The sequence below is a fragment of the Hemitrygon akajei genome, chromosome 29, assembly GCF_048418815.1.
Source record: "Hemitrygon akajei chromosome 29, sHemAka1.3, whole genome shotgun sequence".
NCBI classification, from domain to species: domain Eukaryota; kingdom Metazoa; phylum Chordata; class Chondrichthyes; order Myliobatiformes; family Dasyatidae; genus Hemitrygon; species Hemitrygon akajei.
In genome coordinates, this window is record NC_133152.1 from 2,431,279 (window position 1) to 2,459,111 (window position 27,833).

The 27,833-nt window shown below is 43.9% G+C and overlaps 1 protein-coding gene across 1 annotated transcript; it reads left to right on the forward strand.

Moving 5' to 3' along the window:
- Positions 1–6,785: 6,785 nt before the first annotated feature.
- On the forward strand, positions 6,786–18,934 carry LOC140718551 (guanylin-like). Its single transcript, XM_073032509.1, has 3 exons — positions 6,786–6,893; positions 7,991–8,177; positions 17,839–18,934. The coding sequence occupies exons 1-3, from the start codon at positions 6,822–6,824 to the stop codon at positions 17,904–17,906; spliced, it is 327 nt and encodes a 108-aa protein (XP_072888610.1). The 5' UTR covers positions 6,786–6,821; the 3' UTR covers positions 17,907–18,934.
- The last annotated feature ends 8,899 nt before the right edge of the window (positions 18,935–27,833 follow it).

Sequence of the window (27,833 nt, forward strand, 5' to 3'; positions counted from 1 at the left end):
AACTCTATCAAATCTCTCCTCATTCTTCTACATTCCAGGGAATAAAATCCAAACCTATTCAACTTTCCCCTGTAACTCAGGATCTCAAGTAAATTTTCTCTGCACTCTTTCAATCCCATTGACATCATTCCTGTAGTTAGAGGACCAAAACTGCACACAATACTCAAAATTAGGCCTTACCAAAGTGTTATAGAACTTAAATATAACATCCTAACTTTTGTACTCAGTACTTTGATTTATGAAGGCCAATGTGCCAAAAGCTTACTTTATGGCCCTATCTAACTATGATGCCACTTTCAAGGAATTATGAATTTTATTCCCTCTGTTCTACCACACTCCTCACTACCCTGGTTTGTATTCCCAAAGTGCAACACCTAATACTTTTCTGTATTAAATTCCTGGTTTATCCTTTGAGCCTTTGTTACCTGTATGGAATGATTAAGGAATCTTTCCTGCACACTTTTGGCGTATCTATTTCATCCAGCCCTATGAGCTATGTGAGCTCCAGTCAATATGAGGAATGTTAAAATCACCATCTATCACAACCCTAAAGCAAGGTGACCTGATAGAGGTGTATAAGATGATGAGAGACATTGATTATGTGGATAGCCTGAGGCTTTTTCCCAGGGCTGAAATAGCTAACATGAGGGTGCATAGTTTTAAGGTGCTTGGAAGTAGGTTAAAGGGGAATGTCAGAGAGAGAGTGGTGAGTGCATGGAATGCACTGCTGGTGATGGTGGTAGAGGTGGATACAATAGGGCCATTTAAGTGACTCTTAAACGGGTACATGGAGCTTAGAAAAATAGACAGCTATGTGGTAGGGTAATTCTAGGTAGTTTCTGGAGTAGGTTACATTGTCATCACAACATTGTGAGCCGAAGGGCCAGTAATGTGATGTAGATTTTTATGTTCCATGTTCTATTTACTAGTCAAACCACTTACTTTCTCATCAGTTATTTATATGTGTTCCAGCATGGGCCCCTGGAGTGCATCCCTTGTTATAAACCTCTCATCAGAAAAGGACTAATCTATCTCTACTGTCGACCTCGCAAAAAAAATCAGTTTTGGATCCCTTGTCAACATGCTTTGGATCCCTTGTACTTTAGTCTTCTAGACCAGTCTACCATTGGAGACCTTGTCAAGAGCTTTAGTGAAACTGCATCTGCCACTCCACCTTCATCACCTTCTTAGATACCTCATCAACAAGCTCTATCAGAATTGTGAAACATATCTGTGCTGTGCAAATTCTTACTGACTCCTCCTAATAAGTCCCTACCTCTGCAAGTGAACATAAATACTGTCCTCAGAATCTGCTCCAATAATCTCCCTATCACTGACTCATCACTGCAGCCTTTTCTGAAAAGAGAAGACCAATAACCATCCTCCACTTTTCTTGTACTTGACCCTTCAGCATACCCCCACTCCTGCTTTCCTTATCACCCTGGCTGCATTGTTAGATTACCCTTCTGGTCACTGAGAGGACCTATTAATTCATTCACAACCTTCTCGCATCTAAAACATAAAAGGTTTTAGCATTCTCTTTCATTCTATTTGCCAAGGTAATTTCACTGCACCTTTTTTGCCCTTTTTTAAATTACAAGTATTTTCCTGTATCCCCTATAAATTTCAAAGGACTCATTCAATGCCAATTGCCTTCATCTGATGTACATTTCTTTCTTTTTCCTTATGCAGCCTTCAATATCCTCCCTTCACTTTGGTTCCCTAAATTTTCATCAGTGCCTTTCATCCTTACAGGAACATGCTGACTCTGAACTCTCACTGTCTTACTTCTAAACTCTACCAATTATTAGCTGTTTCTTTCCCCCACAACCACTCCCAGTACATCTCCATCAGGTTCTGTGAAGATCTGGAATATAACATCCCTCAGTCTATGGCCCTATCTTGAGGACCAACTTTACCTTTTTCCATGGCTTCTTTGTTTAGTGAACAATGGTAATCATTCCCAAGGGTTCATCCACAGACTTCAACACACTTGTTCCTGTGATTAGGTCAGATAAGTCCACTGTCCTGTAGGACTCTCTAAATACTGCTTCAGAAAACATTCCTGAATGCATTTCATGACTTCCTCCCAATTAAAGCTCCTTGAACTGAGGCATTCCTGGACATCATCAGGAACATTAACATTTCCTATGATAGGAAAAATACTTTTTATCATCTACCCTTGGTCTGCCTCTTTTAATTTCATATGTCTCAGTCAGATGACCTCTCAGCCTCTTTCAATCCAGAGTAAATAAAGCTAGATTATCCAGCCTCAATCCATAAATAAAATCCTCCAATCCAGACAATATTTTGTTGAATCTCCTCTGCACTCTCACCACCACAATATTCTTATCTGGTGATGATCAAAACTGGGCACAATGCTCCAAGTGCATCTAGCCAATTTTGTAAAGTTGCAACATAAAGTAACAACTTTTATATATCCTCCAACTTGAGAACGCAAGCATGCCATATATCTTCTTCACTGCCCTGTCTACCTGTGTTGCTGTTTTTAGGGAGCTCCAAAGTCTCTCTGTTCATAAATATTCATTAGCATCCTACTTTTATTTGTCTTTCCAAAAAGCATGATCTTGCAAAGGTTATGGTTAAATTCAATCTGCCAACACTTTGTCCAATTCTCCATCTGACCTACAGTATATCATGCTGTTACCTTCACTATCCGCTACATTTCCAGTTTTCATGTCAACTACAAGCTTACCAGTCATACCTTCTCCATTTACATCCAAGTGTTTAATGCATATCACAAGCAACCATGATTCCAGCTCCGATCCCTGCAGTGCACCACTAATCAGAAACTTCCAATCAGAAAAGTATCCTTCCCCACTACCCTCTTCCTCCTTTCCAGTTTACTCAGCTCATCTTGGATCCCATGCTGATGCACCATCAATAACTCTCTGAGACATGAGGCGAGATATCGGCTTTTCTTGAATGGAAGAAAGAACAAGCAGTAGTTGACCACCATACTACATCCTGGAGACTGAGGGCCGGGCGCAGGCCTCAATCGCCTTTATACCGGGGTCTGTGGGAGGAGCCACAGGAGCAGTCAGCAGGGGGTGTGTCCAGACAGGTATATGTAGTTCACCACACATGCATCCTAACCTTCTGAACCAGCCTAGTATATGAGGACTTGTCAAAACATAACATCGCCTTTCCTACATTCATCAATTTTCTTAGTTGTCTCCTCAAAGAACTCAATCAAACAAGTGAGGCAGGATTTCCCATGCACAACCCCATGCTGACTATAATCAATAGCTATCTGTCCAAAGGCACATGCATCCTCTCTATTAGGATACAAATGAGGTAAAGCTTACTGCTTTGTACCCAGCTGGCTTATCCCTGCTGTTCTTCTGAAATAAATAAACAACGTTAACTATCCTCTGGCTTTCAGGTACCTGCCCCTAAGATAAAGAAGCAAAAATCTCTTTCAAGGTCCTTGCAACCTCCTCCCTTGTTTCCCATAACAAACTGGGATAGATCTGAACCAGCCCTGGGGATTTATCAACTAGTACATTCCAAATAATAAGAACAACTATCTAACAAATAGACCATAAGATATAGGAGCAGAATTTTGGCTTATTGAGTCAGCTCCGCCATTTCATCATGGCTGATCCATTTCCCTCTCAGCATCAATCTCCTGCCATCTCCCCATAACTCTTCATGTCCTGACCAAACAAGAATATATCAACCTCTGCCTTAAATACACCCAATAATTTGGCCTCTACCACTGCCTGTAGCAATGAATTCCACAGATTCACTGCTCCCTGGCTAAAGAAATTCCTCCTCATCTCTGTTCTAAAAGGATATCCCTCTGTTCTGAGGCTGTGTCCACTGGTCTTAGACTCCCCCACCATAGGAAAGATTCTCTCCACGTCCAGTCTACTGAGGCCTTTCAACATTCAACAAGTTTCAATGAGAACCCCCCTCCCCCCCCCGTTATACTTGTACATGCACTCGTGAGCAGACAATTAAAGTTGGTGCGCATATGCCATTGTTTTTATCTGAAAAATCTGTCTCAAAACATGGTGTCAGCGGTGGTGCTTGGAAAATTGCTTTTTACAACCGCAGCACCCGATCTTTTCAATTTGCAGTTGGCAGCATAATAATAGTGCAACTCTGAAACATCAGAGGGTAGAAAAATGTCAACTGAGACGAGCAACGAGCCACAAATAGAGATGGGTGCAGTAGCAATGTCTGGAGGTGAGACAGCAGAATCCCAGCAGCACCCCGTGCCGGGGAACCATGGTGCTCCCCCAGTCAGTGGCATTCGCTCACCACTGGCTGTGACGGTCAACTGCGGACTGATAGACGGATGGAAGACATGTCAGCAGATGTGGACAAACTACAGCGTCATGGCACAACTGCACAAACAAGTTCCAGCATACCAGATGGCATTATTTTTGCATACAATTGGACCGTCAGGACTTGAGGTCTATAACAGTTTTGTGTTCGCAGATGAGGCTGAAAGCCAAGACCTCACAAAGATTTTAGCTGCATTTGACAGATATGCTATCGGTGAGAAAAATGAGATGTATGAATGGTACTTGTTCAGGAAGCAGCAACAAGAACAAGGTGAGGCCTTTGAATTGTTTCTTGCCAGCCTTAGATCTCTTGCAAAGACAAGTAATTTTTGTTCATGTTTGTCAGACAGTCTGCTGAGAGACAAGATCGTACTGGGCATTAACGACTCCCAAACCAGAAAACGTCTGTTACAAGAGGGAAAGCTAACGCTCAATAACTGTATTGACATCTGTAAAAGCTCAGAAATGGCTGAATCACATGTACAAGCATTCAGTACAGCTGCAGATAGCGGGTCCGCTACTGTCCATGGGATTAAACCTCACACTAACAAGAAAGGTTCAAAGCATCCTGGACAGAAGGCTAGTTCTAGTAGTGGAGCCAGAGCAAAAGGCACCTTGAACAGCCACAGAAACACGGAAGTACAGTGACACGGAACATGCAAGAGACAAGCAAAAATGCCCAGCATACGGACAGGTGTGCAAGGCGTGTGGCATTCAAAATCACTTTGCAAAGGTATGCAAGCAGAAGCCCGTGCATGGGGTGGAAGCACAAAGCGATGTGCAAACCGACAGTGACAGCAGCACTGAGTTTATCGACAGTGTCATACTGGTGGTCAACAGTTTGAAGACAAAGGATGACTTATTTGCACAGATGCTCATCAATGGAAAGTCAATAGACTTTCAAGTCGACAGCGGGGTGAGCATTAACATTTTACCCCGCAAGTACTTGGAGGGAGTAGACCACAAACTAAGACAATGCACAAAAAAGCTGCTGATGTGGAACAAGACCACCATGGATGCAGAAGAGATGTGCAGAGTGAAATTGCGTAACCCCATGATGTTACGCTAAATACCCCGAAGTATTCTGTCGAGTTTGTTGTGGTCACTGACGACTTTACATCATTGCTGGGAAGCAGGGCCAGCCAACAAATGAAGCTGACTATGATCAACGATGACAACTTTTGCAGGGTGCGTCAGCTGCACGATGTGTCCCCTGTTACAAATCAGTACCCCAAAATAACAAACAGTACACAATATGCGATTAAACGATTAAGCTTTATAACTATTACTTTGACTATATGGTTAGTAAAGAAACGAAAAAAAAAGAAAAAGGGCGCAATCTTATTAAACAGTCTGTTGCACAATGTTGGAGCTCACTGAGAAGCCGTCGTCCACCATCGACCTCTTCCAATCGTCGGTGCCCTTCGGACCCTCGCTCCAAGTTCACCCTGTCCAGCGGTCTACCAACTCTCTCCATTCGTGTCTTCTCTCCTCATCTCTCCCCGGCAAAAGACCGCAGAAATCTCTCTTCCAGACTCACAAGAAAGAACAACATTCCAAACCCCATTATCTCTAGTCATAACCCAAACATTACTGCTACAAAGAAACAATTACATTATCAGTGAAACTCTACAGCATGTTACAGTAATAAGGGAAAACTTTGTGAATTTGTGGGAAAGAAACAGAGAAAGGGACAACAGTAGCTTTATTTTATTTTTTTTTATTTAGAAGGACCTTCTGGCCCTTTAAGTGCAGCTCCAATAACCCCTGAGTTAATACTAACCTAATCATGGGACAATGATCAATTAACTTACACAGAATATTTTTGGACTGCCTGAGGAAACTGGAGAATTGGAAGAAAACCACCACATTCCACGGGGAGGATGTACAGAGACTCTTTACAGATGACACTGGAACTGAACTCCAAACTCTAATGCCCTGACCTCTAATAGCATCACACTATGCTTCCATAGTAGTTATCAGGGAATGGGCATGGGTCAGATGTGAGCCTTATGCTGCCTCCTTCAGTATTCACCATTCAACTGTCCTCTTTTCCAACTCTTGTTCCTGGCTTGTCATACAAGATTCTTTTAAAAATGTAATATGTAACTCAATTCTTTTTGATCTTTCCAACTTGGCATCATTTCACCCACCAAGCCCAGGAATCACTGATGTATAAATTAAACAATATCAAACTGTTCCAGGAAAAGGACTCACTTGAGTTTAGATTGCAGACTCATTTATAACTTTGCCACACATCATGTACAGTGAAAACATTCCTTTCTTTGAACCATAATAGTGACATTCAGTTACTCATTAATGACATTAGATAAATGTCATTTCATTTAGCTGTATAAAGACAATTCATGTGCACTGTGATTTACTGTGCTTATGTCATTGAAGCAGTATCAGATGATTTAAAAATCTTCAGCCGAGACTTTAAAAAGACAGTTCAGGCTGACAGGTTGCACTGGCTTGATTTGCTTCAGGAGAACATCAGCAACCATGAGAACAGTTTGGGCCAGCATTTTGCTCAACGCCTCCTTGCAAGCTCTTTCAGGAGTTATCGTTGTTCGGGTAAGAGCAATACTCTGTCTCCACCTTGACTGTGGTAAACCCTTCCCTTTGTACCGTGCCAGTTGCTCTAAGTTCCTTCTACTAATATTTGGAGAGGCTTCCCGATAGCATGATTGTAGATATGCATCATATGCAAGGAACAGGTGTAGGGAGATGGTGGGGGGAGAAGAATGAGCAAAAATAGTAGTGTGCCATTCGATTATATTAAAAAATTATTTGGTTTGACTACAATTTTTGTTGTACTTTTAGTCTTTGGTAGCTAGTCATTCATGTTATTGGTATAGTAGCGGAAGTTCTCCAATCAGTGATAGATCAAATAAATTCTCCAAGCTTCCAAAGTTGGGAAGGATCAATGAGCTGTTTGGTCATAAGAAAGATGAAAGATGGACTCCAATCTAACTGTAAACTCAGTGAACTTCAGCTTCTTTGAAAATTGAGATCAGCCACAAAAACCTGTACAACCATGTTACAAGGAAGTTAGTGAATGTTTCTTTTCCTTCCTTCCAATGGGATGGAAGTGCAATTTCCCATTGAGAGTTTGTCAAGTATTAAGTTGTTCTTCACTCTTCAATGTATCACTCCTAAACCTGCCATATACAAACTTGCGTTCATCCAGCCCGGCACACACAAGAATCACAGTTCAGGCCACATGGTTTCTTGTGACCTTCCTCATCACAAGAAACCATGTGATCTTAATGAAAACAGAACAACACAATATGACAGCTTACACCAGGCCAATCTACTGGTGACTGAAGTTTCACTCAGATCATCCCTCACCAATATTTAGCAAAACAGCACAGAGCCACGCTGCCCCAGTAAAACCTGTTTAACTAGATCACAGGACAATTTACAATGACCAATTAACCTAGCCAGTACATCTTTCGACTGTTGGAGGAAACCAGAGAACCCAAAGAAACCCCATGCATTCCACCGGGAGGACATACAGAGAATCCTTACAGAGCAGTGCCGAAATTGAACCCTAAACTCCCTGATCCACTCATATCAGCAGCAGCGTCTATTTTGGGCTCTATGCTTCAAACCACCCTGGATGTGTGAATGAGGTAATGGCTTTCCTCTATGTTTCTCCTCTTTCTAAGCTGGGGGACCATGATTTTCAATTGGATGATGTGATTCATCTGAAGGAGGTGATGGATAATGAGATCTTCGAGAGGCCACGTTTCACCTACTTGGGAACCCGCTCCTTCTGCAACAACACGAAACTGCCTGAAGCGTTTAAGCCGATCTGCAGCAAGGGAGATGCTCCCCAGGTCTTCTACACACTGAGTAAGCAACTCCAGGCAATCTCTGAGCAGTTATTATTTGCATAAATGTGACATTAACTGACCTGTATAAAACAAATGCTAGTTTAGGTCGGTTGTCTAGCTGAACCAAATTAAATGTCAGACACAAAATGACAGAAGTGGCTGAGCCCTCAGGAGAATAATATAGATTATAAGAAGTAATTGGCAAATATATTATGTTAAATAAGCTTCTAACATTTGAATCAAATTATTACTAAGAGTCACAGAGAGATTCAGCCCACCGGGTCCCCTTGCTGATCCACTTGTATCAACGCTACTCGAATCCCATTTTCTTTATTGTCTCACAATCTCATCAACTTCCTACAGGTTCTATCATTCACAAACACACTAAGGACAAGTTACAATGGTAAATAATGTAGCAAGCTGCAAGCCTTTGAAATATGGAAATTGGAGTTCATAGAAAACCCAGGGAAAAGGTGCAACCTCCACACAGACCCTTCTGCGATCAGGATTAACCCCTGTCTCCGCTACTGTGAAACAGTGTCATGGTGCTGACCAATTATGTCTGACTGTTTTAGTAAATAGCTCATCTGTGTCCATGATTAATCAAATTGTTGGGCAACACAGTTCCTTTGTAAATTTGTCCCAAAGGGATTTAAACTTCCCTCCAACTGATTGCACAAATGGCTTGGGTTTTATATTTTCCATACCCTCAGCTTGTACAATGGACAAATCCAGAAATCTGAGCTCACAATAACTGGACAATTGGTGTTGAATAGAAGAAAACTGTAAATAATTGGAACTGGAATTATTATTGCCACCAGTACCAAGAAAGAGTGAAAAGCTTTCAGTGTGTCATCATAACAGATTTTTTGATGCAAAGGTAGAAACGGGATGCAGAATATGCTGCACTAAACTGATACTGCACATATTTCTAGAAGAGTTAATGCAGGCATAGAAAGCCTATGGCATTTTTGGTGGGAGGTTTCCATGTACAGTGTATTAGCTGCCCAGCTTGTTTGAGTGATTTGTACAATGCACATTTTATCACCATTAGTGCAAGTGCTAGCGATGGTTTCTGTGTGACCTTTGAAAACTTCAAGGCCCAGTGGACTTGCTTGCCTGTATCACTCTCACAGCCCATGTCACCCTCACGTAGAAAGCTCCCTGGTTTAGTGCAGGTTGTTCCTGATAATAGATGCCACAATACTGATGATGGGTAAGAGAACCCCTGGTAGCTACCCTCACTGTACTTTCTGGTGTGAGTGCCCTTGGCTCCAGGAAGCTCCCATCTATGCATATTGTTTTTGAGAAGCTTTTTCTGAGAATATTTCACCACCCCTACCCCAGCCACATCACTACAATGTTCCCCTATTCCTAGCTATCGCACCCCTGTAGCTGGTTGTAGGAAGTCCATGCTAATTTAGCCCCCCCCATTGAGCATGAGTAGGAGGAAAAACATCTTTCCATTTAAACAAAAGCATCCTCCTAGCTATATGAGAGCTAAAGGCCAAAATATATAAATCAGATGCTTTTGGCTTAATATCTTGTCCTGCAACAATACCGAATAGGGTCGTCAGAGGGTGAGGCTTAACATTGACTTTAAAAAGTAAGGAAAAAGTTTGAAAAACTTTCTTCCAATATTTTTCAAGATTTGGACAAGTTCAAAACATATGAATTAATGAAGCTTCTCCATTATTACATCTGTCACAGTAGGGAGATATATCTGAATAAAAATAAGATTGCTTATCCTTAGTCATATGACCTCTATGTACCACTTTAAATTGTATGAGGGAATGATGAGCACATAGCGATGAAGTATTTACCTGTTTGAAAATTTCATTCCAAGTTTCCTCAGATACTGATGTCTGTAAGTCTTGTTCCAAGAGATTCTTAATTTTGTGTAAAGGAGCATTCCTCATCTCCAGTAACATATCATAAATATTAGATATTTATTACGAAATATTGACACTATTACGAAAAAGTGTCAAACTAAAAACTACATCTAGTAAGTTCTTATCTGAGCTTATAGGGAATGTATATAATTGAGATCTTAAAAAGTCTCTGATTTGTAAATATCTCTTTAAATATCTCAGTGAGAGTGAATGACTAAAGACATCTCGGAGAGAAACCTTTTTTTTTAGTGATCGGGGAAAAGATGCTAGACTGCACAGGCGTGTGACATAGTGCGCCAAAGGTTTAAAAACGAGAGGAATTTTTCAACAGAAATTAATGCAGACAAGTGTGAGGTGTTGCACTTTGGTATAACCAACCAGAACAGGTCTTACACAGTAAATGGTAGGGTTCTTAGGAGGGTGGTAAAACAAAGGGATCTGGGAATACAGGTCCATAATTCATTGAAAGTGGCATCACAGGTAGATAGGGCCATTACAAAAACTTTGGGCACATTGGTCTTCATAAATCAACATATAAGAACAGGAGACGGGTTGTTATATTGAAGCTGTATAAGACATTGGTGTGGCTTAATTTGGAGTATTGTGTGCAGTTTTGGTCACCTACCCACAGGAATGATGCAAGTAAGGCTGAAAGACTGCAGAGAAAATTTACCAGTATATTGCTGCATCTGGAGGACCTGAGTTATGAGACAACATTGAATAGTTCAGGACTTTATTCCTTGGAAAGTAGAAGATAGATGTGTCAGGAACGCGGCCGGATGGACCCAAACGCTGGACGCAGACACTGAAGTACTAGGGGGAGGACAGGATGGGGATGCCATGGCACTTAAGGATAGAGCTGGGGTTCAGGTAGATAAAGTTCAGACAGGCAGAGCTGAGCGGGCTTCCGGAGTTCAGGCAGGCAGAGCGGAGCGGGCTCCCGGAGTTCAGACAGGCAGAGTGGAGCGGGCTCCCGCAGTTCAGGCAGGCAGAGCGGAGCGGGCTCCCGCAGTTCAGGCAGGCAGAGCGGAGCGGGCTCCCAAAGTTCGAGTTCAGGTAGACAGGCTCCCGGAGTTCAGGGTTCAGGCAGGCAGGTAGACAGGTCCCCGGGGTTCAGGGTTCAGGCAGGCAGGTAGACAGGTCCCCAGGGTTCAGGGTTCAGGCAGGCAGGTAGACAGGTCCCTGGGGTTCAGGGTTCAGGCAGGCAGGTAGACAAGTCCCCGGGGTTCAGGCAGGCAGGCAAGCAGGTCTAGGTGACTAGATAGGCTGACGGAGAGCCCTCCCTGGGAAGGGCCGCCTCCCAGGCGGAAACACCGGAGGCCTGGGCACGACGCGGACCCCTAGGCGGGTGCGGGACACAATCCCAGGGTTCGGGCAGAAGAGGAGGACAGGGCAGAACCTCCGCCGGGCAGCGGCAGACCAGCCGGGCCTGCCCGACGGAGGCAAGGGATAGGAATGGGCAGAATTCCCGCCGGGCAGCGGCAGGTCGGCCAGATCCACCCGATGGAGGCAAGGGATAGGAGCGGGCAGAACCACAGCTGGGCAGCAGCAGGTCGCCTGGACCTGCCCGACTGAGGCAAGGGGTAGGAACGGGCATAGGTCCAGGGTGACCAACACAACAGTCATGATAACGGGAAAGTCGGGAACGGCCGGCAGACAGCGCGACTGCGCAAACGAAACAAACGAGCGGAGAAGCGGGACCAGCGCATGGGAAGAAAGGTGGGGGAGTGGACCAACCTGGCAGTACTGGTACGGGGCAGAGGAGCATGATGAGGAGTAGATCAGAGCCCGAACAGGATAACAGAATGCAGAGAAGAGTTCAGAGCCAGCAGAGAAACAGGAAACAGAACAAAACAACCAGTCCCAAGGCCCCTTATAAACACCTGCAGCTCAATGAGTTACAGGTGTGCCTCCTTGAGCCAGGAGGGTCCTAACTAGATCACGGGTGATGGGAGGGACAACTGCAGGACCCGGAGTCTGGAGCCCTCGGACTGGATCCAAACCCGGAACGTGGATTATGGACCGGACCGGACCCTGACAAGATGGGAGATTTGATGGGAGGGTCATGAGAGTGTGGAATGAGCTGCCAGTGCAAGCTCGATTTCAATATTCAAGAGAAGTTTGGATAAATATGTGGATGGTAGGGGTACGGAGGGCTATGATCCTGGTGCAGGTTAATGGGAGTAGGCAGTTTAACTAGTTCGGCATGGAGCAGGTGGGCCAAAAGTCCTGATTCTGTGCTGTACTTTTCCATCATTCTATCATTCATGTACCAAAAGCTCTCCCTCCTGCACTTGCTCCTTAACCACACACAGAACTGTACTATATTCTTATTTCTTTCCTGATTACTGCATGGTACAAGGAGCAATCCTGAGACTACAACTCTAATCTTGTTTATTTTAACTTTCTGCTCCCTAATACTATTTGCAGGACCACTGCTCCTTCTGCCTATGGTGTTCATACTGACAGAGCGCTTGGCTGCTCCTCGTCCCTTTTCAAATTGCGCTGTGCCTGCACAAGAGGCATTCTTAATGCTGCTTCAGGGAGGCAATGTCTTGTTCATGACCACAGAAACACCTGACGATAGAGAATCCTATCACATGGCTCACCTGGACTTTGCCCATCCACCAGTTCAGCAAAGGCAGTCATAGTACCACTGATCTGGCTACTGAGAGGCCATTCCCATCCTATAGTATCAAAGTCGCATTATTTAGAGAGGGAAATAGACTCCACATCCCTGCAATTACCCATCTAACCAGCTAACCTTGTGTGTGACCTCATCCTTGAAGCTCACAACTGTAACACTTCCTGTCTCCTAATGCTCCTCAGTACCATTGCTGCTCCAACCTATCCAACCCATCTGTGTGGAGATGTCGCTGGACACACTTCCTGCAAATATGGCCACCAGGGATACTTGACTTCTTCACGAGGAGTAGGCCATTCCATTACTGCTGTTACTGCCTCCAGTGGAGTCAAAAAAATTCAACCTTAACCTGCCTAATGTTGCTGCTGCTCGTCCTCGTCCCTCAAGTCTCAACAGGAGCACTTAGGTCTCAAGACTGCTTTCTTCAGACGAGTCTGTGGTCATACAACACAAAAACAGATCTTTCTGCCCGTCTCTTTATACCGACCAAGGTACTATCTTCAGCCAGTCCCACACTTGGCCCATATCTCTCTGCAACTTTACTATCCATTGAGCTGTCCAAATACCTTTTAAAGAATTGCAATTCCACCTGCCTCTACCACTTCATCAATTGGTTGGTTCTATGTACCCACCACGCACTTTGTGAAAAACCTGCCTTTTTACATCCACTATATATCTTCCCTTCAAATCCTACACATGTGCCATCTAGTTTTACACTCCCCTACCCCATGAAGAAACTGTGATATTCTCCTTATCTACACCCCTCATGATTTTATAAACTTTAAAGTTACCCCTAAATGAAGTGAAATGAAATATCTTTATTGTCATTGCATAGTACAATTTGTCATGCACCAATACAGTGAAAATGAGTAACTCTCATACTCAATCTATAAAACAACAAATAATATAAACAAACAATAAATAAAATCAAGTAACCAGCCAGTACAAGCAATGTCCAGTAGTACAAAAGTGCAACTCAGATGCATGACAGCCATAAAACCAGTATTAAAAGTGACAATATAATAAATTTATGGATGATGCTTGATCGATTGGCTCAGAGCAATTATAGCTCTGGGGAAAAAGCTACTTTTCAGTCTGGAAGTGCGGGCATAAAAAATCTTATAACGTCTGCCAGATGGAAGAAGTTCAAACAGATGATTGCATGGGTGTGTATTGTCCTTACAGATGCTTGTAGCTCTCCTTAGGCAGCGTAAGCTGTAGGTGACCTCCAGGGCTGGGAGCTGTGTCCTGATGATTTTCTGTGCACTAGAGACAACACACTGAAGTGCTTTCCTATCAGCTGCTGTACAACTGAGATACCACACAGAGATGCAGTGATGCAGTCACTTTTGATGCAATCTCTTTTGCTCCAGAGTAAACAGACCCAGTCTACCTAGTATCAACCTTATAACTCAGGCCCTCCAGTCCCAGTAACTTCGTTGTGAATCTTTACTGTATCCTCTCTAGCTTCCAACAGTGTGGCAACAAGAATTGTGCACAATATGTTCAGGTGCAATCTGACTTAAATCTATAACAAGGCATTATTCACCTCTAACTCATTTTTAAATTATCGCTACTCCTCTTCCTTGCTCTTGGGCTCTTAGCACTAAACCTGATTCTGTTTAGACAGTTTAGATCAGTGTAAAGGAGATTATTAATGCCAGTGAATGTCCAGACCAAAGACTCCAATAATTCCATTCACTTGTCCACTGCCCTACTGCCATTGTTCCTTCTGCCTGTCAGCTAGTGCTCCATAGTCAGGTCTCTTCCTGCTGTGTCCCTTGTACCTGTTGTCACACAGCAGCCAGCAGGATAACCGGCCCTGGCAAGAATGTACTGTCTGTGACTTGTCCTCAGTTTAAAGAAGGAACAGTGACATAGCTGATAACCCTGGCAGACAACTCCAGTGTCCTATGTTCAGTTCTCAGCTCCGGTGTTTTATGGGCGGAGTTTGCACCTTCTCGCTGCGGATTCCCATTGGGTGCTCCACTTTCCTTCCACATCCCAAAGGCATAGTAAACTGTTCCTTGTATGTAAGTGAGTGTGGGGTGTTGATGGGAATATGGGATGTCATGTGACTCTATGCCAGTAAGGCTAGGTCGATATCCATTGAGGACCTCTTCTGATGTCTCTCATAGTAGATAGATAACTTCTCTGTTACTTCTGGAGGACACCGAGGTATGAAGACCTCTGGAGGAGAATAGAGCATAAAACATAGAACAGCACAGCACAATTCAGGCCCTTCAGCCCATGATACGGTGCCAACCTGTCTAAACCTGCTCCATGCTGGCTGTCCATTCTATCTATGCCTCACCCATCTTGTACACCTGAAGGTTTCAGCATAATCTTATACACCTGAAAGCAAATGTCTGAAGGTTCCTCACACTGGCAGACAAGAACATCTGGAGGCCGTTCACACACTGTCTTTGCATGCTTTCATCTCTCAGTTTCCTTCCCCCTCTCATGCTTGACTGATGATTGACAGCAAACACAATGCTGAAATACGTAGAAGTCTGTGAAGTGACACTGTCTTCCCTACCAGCAACCTCTGTTCTGGGAAGCATCCTTCCAATCTAGGAATCAAGGTCCATAAACTTCACATCTGATTGGCCACTGTACCGCCCTTCACACTTTCCCCTCTCTTCTCCTGTCCCTCCAATTAAAGTAAGTGCTGAAAGACTGTATTCACATCCTTTCAGAGTCCTGAGTGGGTAAACTATTTGTGACTTCAACCCAGTGAGCTCACGTAACATATTTGCTAATCATGGATACTAAATATAATACAAAAGGTGATCAGATTAACTAAGTGTCATTAGTGTTGAATTTTACATTAAAATACTTCTACTCGTAGCTACTTGTTAATGGCTACATTGCAAATATTTATAAAATGTTAATTGATTACTGAAGTTATCAATGAACTGATTCATTTGTTTGGATTTGATTAGAATTTAAAAATTGCCTGAGGACAGAGCTATCCAAAGGCACAGTGTGAAGAGAAATATAGATTTTACTTCAAGTAAGCATCCAAGCAGACAATTCTACCCCTATAGATATTAAGATAACTGAAAGAATTTGAAGTTTAAATGTCAGAAACAGAATCATGGTGAAAGCTCTTGATTTGTGGCAATAGGTCAGTGCTAGATCTAATAAATCATGCAAAAGGGTTCAGGTAATGTTCGTGGACGGTTCAGAAACCAGATGTCATCTGTCCCTAAGATACTCTATGTGGTTCTTCAGGCTCCCATCCTTCCTCCCTAATGGGAGTAACAAGAAAAGGAATGTCCCAGAAGGTGATAGCCCCCAGTGTTCGATGGTGCCTTCTTGAGGCACCTCCTTTTGAAGACGTCTTTGATGGTAGTGAGGGTGGTGGTTGTAATGGAGCTGGCTGATTCTACAACCCACTACAGCTTCTCGCCATCTTGAGCATTGGAACCTCCATATCAGGCAGTGATACAACCAGTCGGAATGTTCTCAACTGTACATCTTTAGAAATTTGCAAGAGTCTTTGGTGACATACCAAATCTCCATAAGACCATAAGATATAGGAGCAAAATTAGGCTATTTGGCCCATTTCATCATGGCTGATCCAATTTTCCTCTCAGACCCAATCTCCTGCCTTCATGCACAGACCAATCAAGAATCTATCAACTCATGCCTTAAATATACATAAAGACTTAGCCTCCACAGCTGCTTGTGGCAAAGAATTCCACAGATTCACAACTCCCTGGCTAAAGGAATTCTTCCACATCTCCATTCTAAAAGGACACTCCTCTTTTCTGATGTTGTGTCCCCGGTCTTAGACTCTCCCACCATAGAAAACCTTCTCCACATCCACTTCATGGCCTTTCACCATTTGATAGGCTTCAATGAGGTCACCCCCCCACCCCCCCCATTCTTCTGAATTCTAGTAAATACAAGCCTAGAGCCATTGAACACTTCATATGTCAAGCCTTTCAATCCTGGAATCATTTTTGTAAACTTCCTTTGAACTATCTCCAGTTTCAGCACATCCTTTCTATGAACCTACTCACAATACTCTAAATGAGGCCTCACCAGTGCTTATAAGGTTTCAACAATACATCTTTGCTTTTATATTCTAGTACACTTGAAATGAATGCTAACATTGCATTTGCCTTCCTCACCATAGACTCAAACTACAAATTAATTTTTAGGAAATCCTCCACAAGGACTTCCAAGTCCATTTGCGTGTCAGTTTTAAGTATTTTCTCTCCATTTTGAAAATAGTCAACCAAAGTGCATGACCATACTTCCTGACACTATATTCCATATAACACACACAAAATGCTGGTGGAACGCAGCAGGCCAGGCAGCATCTATAGGGAGAAGCCCTGTTGATGTTTCCGGCCGAGACCCTTAGACCTGTGTCCTGATGAAGGGTCTCGGCCTGAAACGTCGACAGCGCTTCTCCCTATAGATGCTGTCTGGCCTGTTGCGTTCCGCCAGCATTTTGTGTGTGTTGCTTGAATTTCCAGCATCTGCAGATTTCCTCGTGTTTGATTATACTCCATCTGTAATTTCTTTGCCCATTCTCCTAATCTGTCTAAGTACTTCTATAGCCTCTCTGTTTCCTCAAAACTACCTGCTCCTCTACCTATTTTCAAAACTTCTTTAAACTTTGCACCAATTCCATCTCTTCAAGTTCATAATGAAATGCAGGTACTGGCATGCTTTCTTCATTATTGCATCAATGATTTGGGTCAAAGATAGATTCTCCAAGACTTTGGCACCAAGAAACGTGATCACCCTTTCCACCACTGACCCCTCAATGAGGAGTGGTGTTTGTTCTCCTGACTTCCTCTTCCTGAAGTCCATAATCAATTCCTTGGTCTTGCTGATGTTGAGTGCAAAATTGTTGCAACACCACTCAAACAGGCAATCCCTCTTATTCCTGTACACCCTCTTGTCACCTTCTGAGATTCTGCCAACAACAATAACGTCTTTGATGAATTTATAAATAGCGTTTGACCAAACGATTAAACGAGAAAACTTTGAATCAAAGAAATCAGAACCGAACCTTATGGCAACAGAAAGGGCTACACACCTTTTATTGACAATGTAATAGATAATGTTAAAGCTTGTGTGATGTGATACATGTGTAACATATTTCCAATCTATTGTTCTAGGGCAGATTGCTGCAAACCCTTATCTTTGTACCATTTGTGCCTACGTTGCTTGTGTTGGCTGCAGCTAACTTCGTGTGTGGACACCTATCCCATGAGTAATATATCCATCCCTTTACTGTTCTCCAACACATTTAACCGTATAGTTCATCAGGAAGGAATCAAGGTATGTGATTTATGCCCTGTGATTAAGAAGACATAAATCAAAAACTTCATGTTGAAAACCTCCACTAGCATCAATGCATTCATCCCACAGAACAGAAGGAAGTTATTAACGCTGCTGCATGTGATCATCTTCAAACATATTCACAAAACATTGTCTCCACTTTCTGAGGGTGACTGACAAGGATTCCATTCTCTCAGTATGACATTTTGCCTACATTCTGGTAAGATGGCAGCACGTTCAGATGCAGTGGACTCTCGGGGGCCAACCAAAGGTGTTTATTTTTGTTAAATGTCCTTTTGACGATCGCAAGACAATGCTGGACTCCAAGAACTTCAGGTAATGCAGGTCATCAGAGAGCTGCTTGTTAATCAGAGGAGCTGGACCGGGCATCGGAAGTGGTGGAATGGGTGTCAGAGGAGATGGACTGGGTGTAGACTGTTTTGCTGCCAGGAAAGCATTGAAAGCATCAGAGTTGGTGTACAATGGTAGCATGTGGACTAACGTGGATGATTGTCTTGGATATTTCACTTGTGATTGAAAGACCCTGTTGGACTGTAAGATGCCACAGGCCTATTACCCTTGTTAGGTGATATGGCAGATGGCAGGCAGGAGAGCTGCATGGCCTTGGTTGAGGCGGACACAAGGCCTTAAGCTGTGAGCTTGCCTGCTGCTGCAGTCCAGAAGATGAAATGCTGGAGAACGATGTGTGTGACACCTATGCTCAGTTGGGGGCTGGTCTCTCCCATTGGTGCTGCCCTCCAGTGTTCAATCAGTGGGATGACAGGCTGGAGTGCATTGTCTCACACTGCCGGGAATGCACCATCAATTTGTAGGACATGTCGATCAGGGACTTGGGCTAAATGTATGAATTTTTCATGACTATGTTTTTGGTTGAATATTTTGATTAATGTGCTGCATATGCTTTGCACCTTGGCCCCAGAGGAATGCTATTTCATTTGGCTAATTTCATGAATAAATTTGCATTTTGAATTTGAACATTCACAGCATTTATTCTTTCATATTTATATTTTCAAAGCTGAACAACATAGTAACCAACAAGCCCAACAGATCTCTTAGATTCTCATGCTGCAGTGTCAATCTTCAGTTAATACGCTATTTTGCTTCTTTAGATTATGTTATTTTATTTCACCAATGTATGGGGCACTTTCCTTCGTGTCAGAGAAAAACACAGCTTGGTTCTAGACAATACCAACTGCTAAAATTTCACCTCCTGAATCATTCATTAGCAACAAGGACAACATTATAAACATTCGCATTAAGAATATCCTCATAGTTTCCCAGTAAGGAAAATGCATGTAGTTAAGTGGCTCTGAAAGAAATGAAAGAGCTTAAGTAGGTATTAGGTAGAAATTTTACTCTCTGGGGATTCAATGGGAGTCCATCAGTGGGACCAGTGTTTTCATGGCATAATGCTTGGACAGCATGCATTTTAATGGATTATCCTGGAAAAAACTAGACTGCACATTGTATCACAAACAAGAGAAAATCTGTAGATGCTGGAAATCCAAGCGACACAGTATAGTTGACATTTCGGGCTGAGACCCTTCAGCAGGACTGGAGGAAAACAGATGAACAGTCAGAGTTAAAAGTGGGGGAGAGGAGGAAGAAACACAAGGTGAGAGGTGAAACCGAGAGGGTAGGACGGGGTGAAGGAAAGAGTGGGAAGTTGATTGGTGAAAGAGAATTGGTGCTGGAGAAGGGGGAATCTAATTGGAGAGGATAGAAGGCCATGGAAGAATGAAAATGGGGAGAAGCACCAGAGGGAGGAGATGGGCCGGTAAGGAGACAAGGTGAGAGCGGGAAAAGGGGGTGGGAAATGGTGAAGTTTGGGGGTGTAGCATTACTGGAAGTTCGAAAAATCAATATTCATGCCATCAGGTTGGAGGTCACCCATTCAGAATATGAGGTATTATTCCTCCAACCTGTGTGTGGCCTCATCACAACAGTAGAGGATGCCATGGAAGGACATGTCAAAATAGGAACGAGAAGTGGAATTAAAAGTGGGAGATCCCGCTTTTTCAGGTGGACTCTGAAAGGTAGGTAACACACACAAAATGCTGGTGGAACGCAGCAGGCCAGGCAGCATCTATAGGGAGAAGCACTGTCGACGTTTTGGGCCGAGACCCTTCATCAGGATTAACTCCTGTTAGATGTTGCCTGGCCTGCTGCGTTCCACCAGCATTTTGTGTGTGTTGCTTGAATTTCCAGCATTTGCAGATTTCCTCATGTTTGCTACTGAAAGGTAGGTGCTTGGCCAAGTGGTCTCCCAATCTACATCAGGTCTCATCGATTATACAGGAGGCCACACCGGGGGCACTGGATACAGCAGATGACCCCAACAGACTCACAGGTGAAGTGTTGCCTCACCTGGAAGGATTGTTTGGGGCCCCCGATGGTAGGGAGGGAAGACGTGTAGGGGCATGTGTAGCACTTGTCCGCTTGCAAGGATAAGTGGCAGGAAGGAGATCAGAGGGGAGGGATGGATGGACAAGGGAGTTGAGTAGGGAGTGATTCCAGTGGAAAGCAGGAAGTGGGGGAGGGGAGGGGCAGGGAGAAAGATGTGCTTGGTGGTGCACTCCAGTTGGAGATGGAGGATGTTACGGAGAATTATGAGCTACAGGATGGTGGGGTGGGAGATGAGGACAAGAGGAACCCTACCCCTGGTGGGGTGGCAGGAGGATGGGGTGAGGGCAGACATGCGCAAAACTAGAAGAGGGCAGCATTGATGGTGGAGAGAGAGAAGCCCCTCTCCTTGAAGAAGGAAGACTTCCCCTTCATTCTAGAATGAAAAGCCTCATTCTGAGAGCAGATGTGGCAGAGATGGAGGAACTGAGAGAAGGGCATGGCATTTTTACAAGTAACAGGGTGGGAAGGGGTATAGTCCAGGTAGCTGTGAAAGTCAGTGGGTTTATTATAGGCATCAGTAGGTAAGTTGTCTCAGAGAAACTGAGAAAGAGGAGGGAGGTGTCAGAAATTTTGATGAAGTCGACATGAGTGCGGGAAGCAGCCCCAATGTAATTGTTGATGTAGCGTAGGAAAAGTGTGGGACGGTCATCAGTGTAAGCTTGGAACGTAGATTGTTCTATGTTGCCAACAAAAAGACAGGCATAACAAGTATCCATAGCTACACCTTTCATTTGAAGAAAGTGGGAGGAGCCAAAGGAGAAACTATTGAGAGTGAGGACAAGCTCTGCTAAACGGGGGAGAGTGGTGGTGGAGGGGAACTGGTTAGATCTGATGTCCAGAAAGAAATGGAGATCTTTGAAGTCCTTCTGGTAGGGCCGGAGGTGTATATAGATTGGCAAACATGGTGAAAATATGCTCAGGGCCAGGGAACTTGAAACTATGGAAAAGATCAAGAGCACGTGAAGTATCACAAATTGCAATGGTAGCACATGAAGACCCAGCCTGGATGAACTGTTGATCGAGGCCAGAGTCGGCGGCAGTAGGAGATTGCGGTCTGGTGATGTCTGTGTCTGCCGGCATTGGAGATGGCAGGTTCTGTTGTTGGTCGATGACCAGTCTTCCAATCCTTGCAGGACATGAGAAAGTCAAAGATCTGGCGATTGAAAGCATGGATCCAGCAGAGGATAAGGTAGCGGACAAACCCATTGCAGGCAGTGGAGAGAGAATCGCAGAGCTGTGGAAGTGACTGGGATAGGGACCCCAGGTACCTCCTCATGGCAGAAAGTGTGGCATGTAGAATGTGGTGGGAGAAGCAGCGGGAAAAACAGTCAATTGAATGTGAGCACCTGTGGTCTTCAGAGAGTCTGAATATTACGTTGTGTTTCTCTCTCCCCTCCCCCAGCTTCTAACTCGTGCTTCATCTTCTTTTCTCCAGTCCTGCCCAAAGGTTTCGGCTCGGAACGTCGACTGTACTCTTTTCCATAGATGCTGCCTGGCTTCCTGAGATCCTCCAGCAGTTTGTGTGTGTTGCTGCAAATTGTATTTCTGGGCCAAGGACTCACACCATTTCTTCCCAAATAGGGAAGAAATATTCCTAATTCCTTCTTCAGCACAGATCTTCTGAATATAGTCTTGGCCTGCTGAGCTAAATTTCAATGTTGAATTGAATGTAAGATTTTGAGTTTGAAGTATTTATGATCTGTGGGGAATTATACAAACAATAATTACACTTTTGCTGTTGATGTAGGATTCCAGTCCAGAAGCAAGACCGCAGGATTGGGTTGCCTTTTGAGTGTAGTGTGCTGCGCAATGGAGGTTCCTTGGTGCTAAACCACAGAACTCCAGTCAATGGGGTTCAGTACCCGGCCTCCACTACTGTCTGTGTATGTTCTCCCCGTGACAACATGTGTTTCCCCCACATACTCCACTTTTAGCCCACATCCTAAAGACTGCTAGTATCTCAATTAACCACTACAAGTTATCCCTTTATAAATAAACAGCAAAGAATCAAGGGAAAGTTAATGGGCATGGGAGAGGGAAACATTTACATGAAAATGTGGCGAGACAGGAATGTACTGGTCCTGTAGCTTCTGGAAATGTTGAGCAACTCACACAAAATGCTGGAGGAATTCAGCAAGACAGGCAGCATCTATGAAAATAAATAAATGTTTCAAATTGAGACTCATCAGGGTTGCTCTGTGGAAATCAGAATGAACCTAATAGGCTGAATAGTTGTGGGCCACACTTTGAATTTGAACTTTGCACCATCTACGCTCTTTGTAGGGTTACCAGTTACTAGTTCTGGTCAGAGGCTTCTTTGGAGATGTTTGAATGACCATCGAATGCCCAACCACATGTTGTCCAATCAAACCTCCTCTTCAGATGTCCGTGCTTTACTGTTTGGGTTTCAGGCTACTTTGAGTTTCACAGGTGTTTCTCTCAGCCGCTGTTGCCCAAATAGCCTTGCGTATCGGCTGCCAGCAGAACGTCAGGGGTAGGGCAGGGAAATGGACACTGACCACTGATGGTGAGGAGGGTCAGAAACGGGTTGGAGAACTAAGGGGTGCAAGGTGATGGATTGGAGCAGGGAAGAGTGGAAGTTTGGGGTAATTGAAGGGCAAGTGAGGAAGTCTGTAAAGAGGGGAAGCCACTCTTCTGCTCCTCTCTAGAGACTTCTACACATCATTTCAGGGACTACCACTTCTGATAGTTGAGACCCATTGATTCCGGAAGGGTTGTCTCTCAATGTCTGAGTCCCAACACAGTGTTGGAGGACTGGAGAATTCTCCCAGCATCCTTGCCAACATACATCCTCTGAGATATGGCATTTTTGTCAGTTCCATGATACGTGGGGCTTTGATATTTGCAAATGGGCATTATGAAGTTCAAGTTCAAGTTCTGTTTATTGTTCACATGTATACTGCCAAACAAAATAGCATTCCTCAACAACATGTAACTCACATACAACATATAGGTAATATTACCACAAATAAATTAACAAATAAGAAGGTGTATTTATGACACAATTTAAAAAGTAAAGCAGTATAATGCTACTGGCTGTGATGAGACATGGTGGTGGTAGGGAATTCTGTAGTCTAACGGCCTTAGGGGAAGAAGATGCATTCCATCATAATACTTGTTGTTCTAATGCTGTGGCACCTCCTGCCTGATGCTAAGGGGTCAAAAAGATTGGTGAATGGATGGGAGAGTTCATTGACAATGCTAAGGGCCCTGCATACAGAGTGCACTGCATGAATATCTCTGATGGGTGGAACAGAGACTCCGATCATCATTTTGTTCTTCACAGCCGTACTAAAGTGTGAAGAGTAATCATTTCATGACAAATCTATTTCTCCAAATTATATTACAAAATTAGGAAGGAATTAGTGCAGAGGCAGCAACAGAGCAGTGTTTGAAGTAATGGAAGTTAATGATTAATAGATGATATTGTAACAGTTCTCAGACACCATCAGATCACATGGTGCATCACTTGTTGCAGGTCTTAACTTCATAGCAGAGAGGTTGTTTTGACTATCTTTACACTGATTTAACTGTATCAGTTCCCTGTGTCAGGCAGAGGTAATGGGGACAGAGTCCGACAGTGAATTGGAATGTGATACAACATTGAGGTTATCTGGATTCATTCTGCAAAAGCTGATGTCACAGTACTGTTAATACTCACTTTTGGCACAGTTTTTACAAGCCAATGATGTTTTTAGAAGCACAGCTTAAACTCAGTCATCAGGAAATTCCTCATCATGTGAAGGGAGTTGGTAACAAGCTTGAATTGTTTTGCTGGTTCTTTGTTGTGACAATGAAGGCTTTTTGAACAGCACCACTCTCCATCATAATTACCAGAAATACATATTGTTAAAAGATAAACACTTAGAGCCCTGGACAAGCATGGTGGATCAAATGACTGGCATCAGTGGCACCATTTTAAGAAACCTTGCAAATTCATGGAGTTCATAGAAAATAATGCCATGCCATACTGCACACAAATTGTGAACATTAGGAGATTACCACCGGCCAAATTAACTGTTGTCAATATGGAACCAAGCTGCGGTCTCCATCGGAGTTAGTTGTTTCTTAAGTTTTTTGGGATGATTTTGGAGACAGAGAGAGGAGTTAGGGGTCAGGTTAGGATTTAAGGTGTGATAGTTCAGTCCGAAGTCCGTTGTCCGGTCCGCGGACTCCGGACTCCGGGTTTTGCAGCGGTCCCTTGCGGTCTAGTTGGACTTAACTAGAAACACCTAAGGCTCATGTTGTAATTAGGAATATAAGTGGCCCTGGCATTGAGTGTGGTTTGGGGGGTTGTCTTGAGACACAGATGGCTGGTGGGAGGCTAGAATGGGTTATTGCCATCCTTGGGGCTGTGTTGGAGAACCATGGCTTCTGGGAGCTTTGCTGGCAGTAGTCAGAGCTGTCATTGTGGTAGGGATTCAACTGTTTCCTGGGCCAACTGGGTGGCTGTCAGCCACTCTGAGCTAGGTGGGGATCTGGTTGTTTCTGTAGCCAGCCAAGGTTGCTGGCTGTAACGGCTACTCGGAGCTACCCCAGTGCAGAGATGGAACTGTCTGTTCTTTGTTTTTTGTCTCTTCCTGTCCTTGCCTCTGTGGGGTAGGTCAGGCTGTTCTGCTGTTACCTGATGGATGTTCCTGCCCCACCTTAGTGTGGAGTTATAGAAGAGTCCTGGCTTGTTGGTGGATAAGTCCTGGCTCTGTCTGTGTACTGTCCTGTCTCATGTCAGTATCCTGTCAAAGATGAGTCCTGGCTTGTTGGAGGATAAGCCCCAGCTCCATGTTGATGTAAAGTTCCTAGTCTGCCCCTAGCTCCAGCCTCTGAGTTCCCCAAGCTCCAGGACCGCAGCCTCTAAACCCAAGCCTTGACCCTCAAGCCTGGACCCAAGCCTCAAGACCCCAAGTCCCTAGCCAAGCCTTGTCACGTTCTCGCCTGAGTTTGGGGGTCTGAGCTGGAGGCAAGACCCAGGAAATGGGTCCTTGTCCAGTCTCGGGCTCGGAGTCCACCCCAGGCTCCTTGTTCCCAGTCCCTCGTCCTGCCCAGTTTCTAGTACTACAGTGTCTGCGTCCTGCATTTGGGTCCTGATTCAACACCTGCCTTATGACATAAGGATAGTGATATTGGAGAGTTAAGGGTTTATATTAGGGTCTGGGGACAGGGTTGTGACAGAGCTAGATGTTAGATCTCTGCTCCACGTTCTGTTAAAAGTCCAGTGATGTGGATGGGTGATGAAGGACATCTGGATTCTAGGGCCCTGCTCCATACTCTAAAGGCAGTGACATAGATATGTGGTGAAGGACATTCATGAACATCAGGCTGTTCCAGATCAGCCTCCAGGAAGCAGGAAGTCCGCTCAGTTGGTGCAACATTTGTTTGAGCCTGGAGACTGGGGTCCCATAATCAGATAGTCTGGGGGTTGATACCAAAGATTGAATCTCAAAGGTTGATCAAAGGTCCATATGTTGAAGCCTGGTGATTAAAGTCTAGAATATAGAGACTGGAGATGCATCCTGAAGTTAGAGTTGTCTGTGTATGGGTGGGAGGGAGAAAAAGGGCCATTTCCTGCTGGGTTTTTTTTTTGTTGCTTATTGTATTCTGCTTTCCATCTTCTGTCTGGTTTTCCTGGGCATATTATATTGGTGCCAAAATTTTGGCGACACTTGCAGGCTGCCCCAGCACATCCCTAGGTGTGTTGGTTGTTAATGCAAATGACATATTTGTTTCAATGTGCATATGATAAATAAATCTGAATCAGATTCAAAGTTCAGAGTAAATTTGTTATCGAAGTATGTGTATCTCACCATATACAACCCTGAGATTCATTTTCTTGTGGGCAATCACAATAAATACAAAGAAACACAACAGAATCAATGGAAGACCACACCCAACAAGACATCAATGTGCCAAAGACAACAAACTGTGCAAGAACAAAAAGAGAATAATAAGTATTGAGTAAGCAGTAAGTATGGAGAACATGAGATGTAGAATCCATGAAAGCAGGTTGTGGGAACAGTTCACTGATGGATAATATCTCTTCCTGTGAATCTTGAGGCTCCTGTACCTCTTTCCTGATGGCAGCAAGGAGAAGCAATCATGCCCCGTTTGGTGTGGGTTCTTAACAATAGATGCTGCTTTCCTTAGCTGTGCTGAATGGTGATGAGGGCTTTATCTGTGATGGACTGGGCTGTATCCACTACTTTTGTAGGCTTTTCCATTCAAAGGCATTAGTATCTCCATAGCAGGCCATGACCAGAGCAGTCAATATCAGTCAATGGGCACCATGATAGTATAGCGGTTGGCACAATGCTATTACACCTCAGGGCATTCCAGAGTTTGGAGTTCAATTCTGCTGCCATTCTGTAAGGAGTCTCTGTACATCCTCCCCGTGGAATACATGGGTTTTCTCTGGCTCCTCTGCTTCTTCCTGTGGTCCAAAGACATACTGGTTAGGTTAATTGGTCATTGTAAATTATCCTGTGATTAGGTTAGGGTTATCGGGTTTGTCAGGTTAGCTGGCTCAAAGGGCTTGAAGAGCCTTGAAGAGCATTGTCTTGCTAAATAAATAAATAGACTCACCCCCTGCAAATCTATAGAAGCTTGCCAAAATTTATGATGATATGCTGAATCTTTGCAAACTTCCACAAAAGTAGTACCGTTGCTGTGTTTTCTTTGTAATGGCACTTACCCAGGTCAGATCCTCTGAGATGATAAGACCGAGGAATTTAAAGTTTACGACCCTCTCCACCTGATTCCCCCATGAGGACAGGCTCATGGCCATCTGGTCTCCTCCACCTTGGTCTTGCTGACATTGTGACAGGTGCCGTCTAGCGAGATTTTCAATCTCCCTCTTGTCTGCTGATTCATCACCACCTTTGGTTTGGCTTACAACAGCGTGATTGTCAGTAAACTGAAATATGGCATTGGAGCTGCGTTGAGCCTCACAGTCATAGGTGTAAAGCGAGTAGAGCCTGGGGCTAAGCAACAGCTTTGTGCTGCACCTATGCTGATGGTGATTGTGGAGGAAATGTTGTTGCCAATCCAACCTCACGGGGGTCTACAAATGGGAAAGTCAAGTATCCAATTGCATAAGGAGGTATTGAAGCCACGGTCCTGAAGTTTATTGATTAGCTTTGAGGAGTTGATAGGTTTGAATACTGAGCTGTAGTTATGAAGAGCAACCTGATGTATGAACCTTCACTGTTCAGATGTTCCAGAGTTGAGCGAAGAGCCTGTGAAATGGCATCTGCTGTTGAATTGTTGTGATGGTAGGCAAACTGGAATGGATCCAAGATGCTTCTCAGTTTAGAGTTGATATGTTTCATTAACAACCTCTCATAGCACTTTATCACTGTGGATGTGAGAGCTAATGGATGAGAGTCATTGA

Coding starts and splice junctions, on each gene's coding strand:
- LOC140718551 (XM_073032509.1), top strand. CDS start 6,822: ATGAGAACAGTTTGGGCCAGCATTTTGCTCAACGCCTCCTTGCAAGCT. Junction 6,894..7,990: donor CAGGAGTTATCGTTGTTCGG/GTAAGAGCAATA, acceptor CCTCTTTCTAAG/CTGGGGGACCATGATTTTCA. Junction 8,178..17,838: donor CCAGGTCTTCTACACACTGA/GTAAGCAACTCC, acceptor CTATTGTTCTAG/GGCAGATTGCTGCAAACCCT.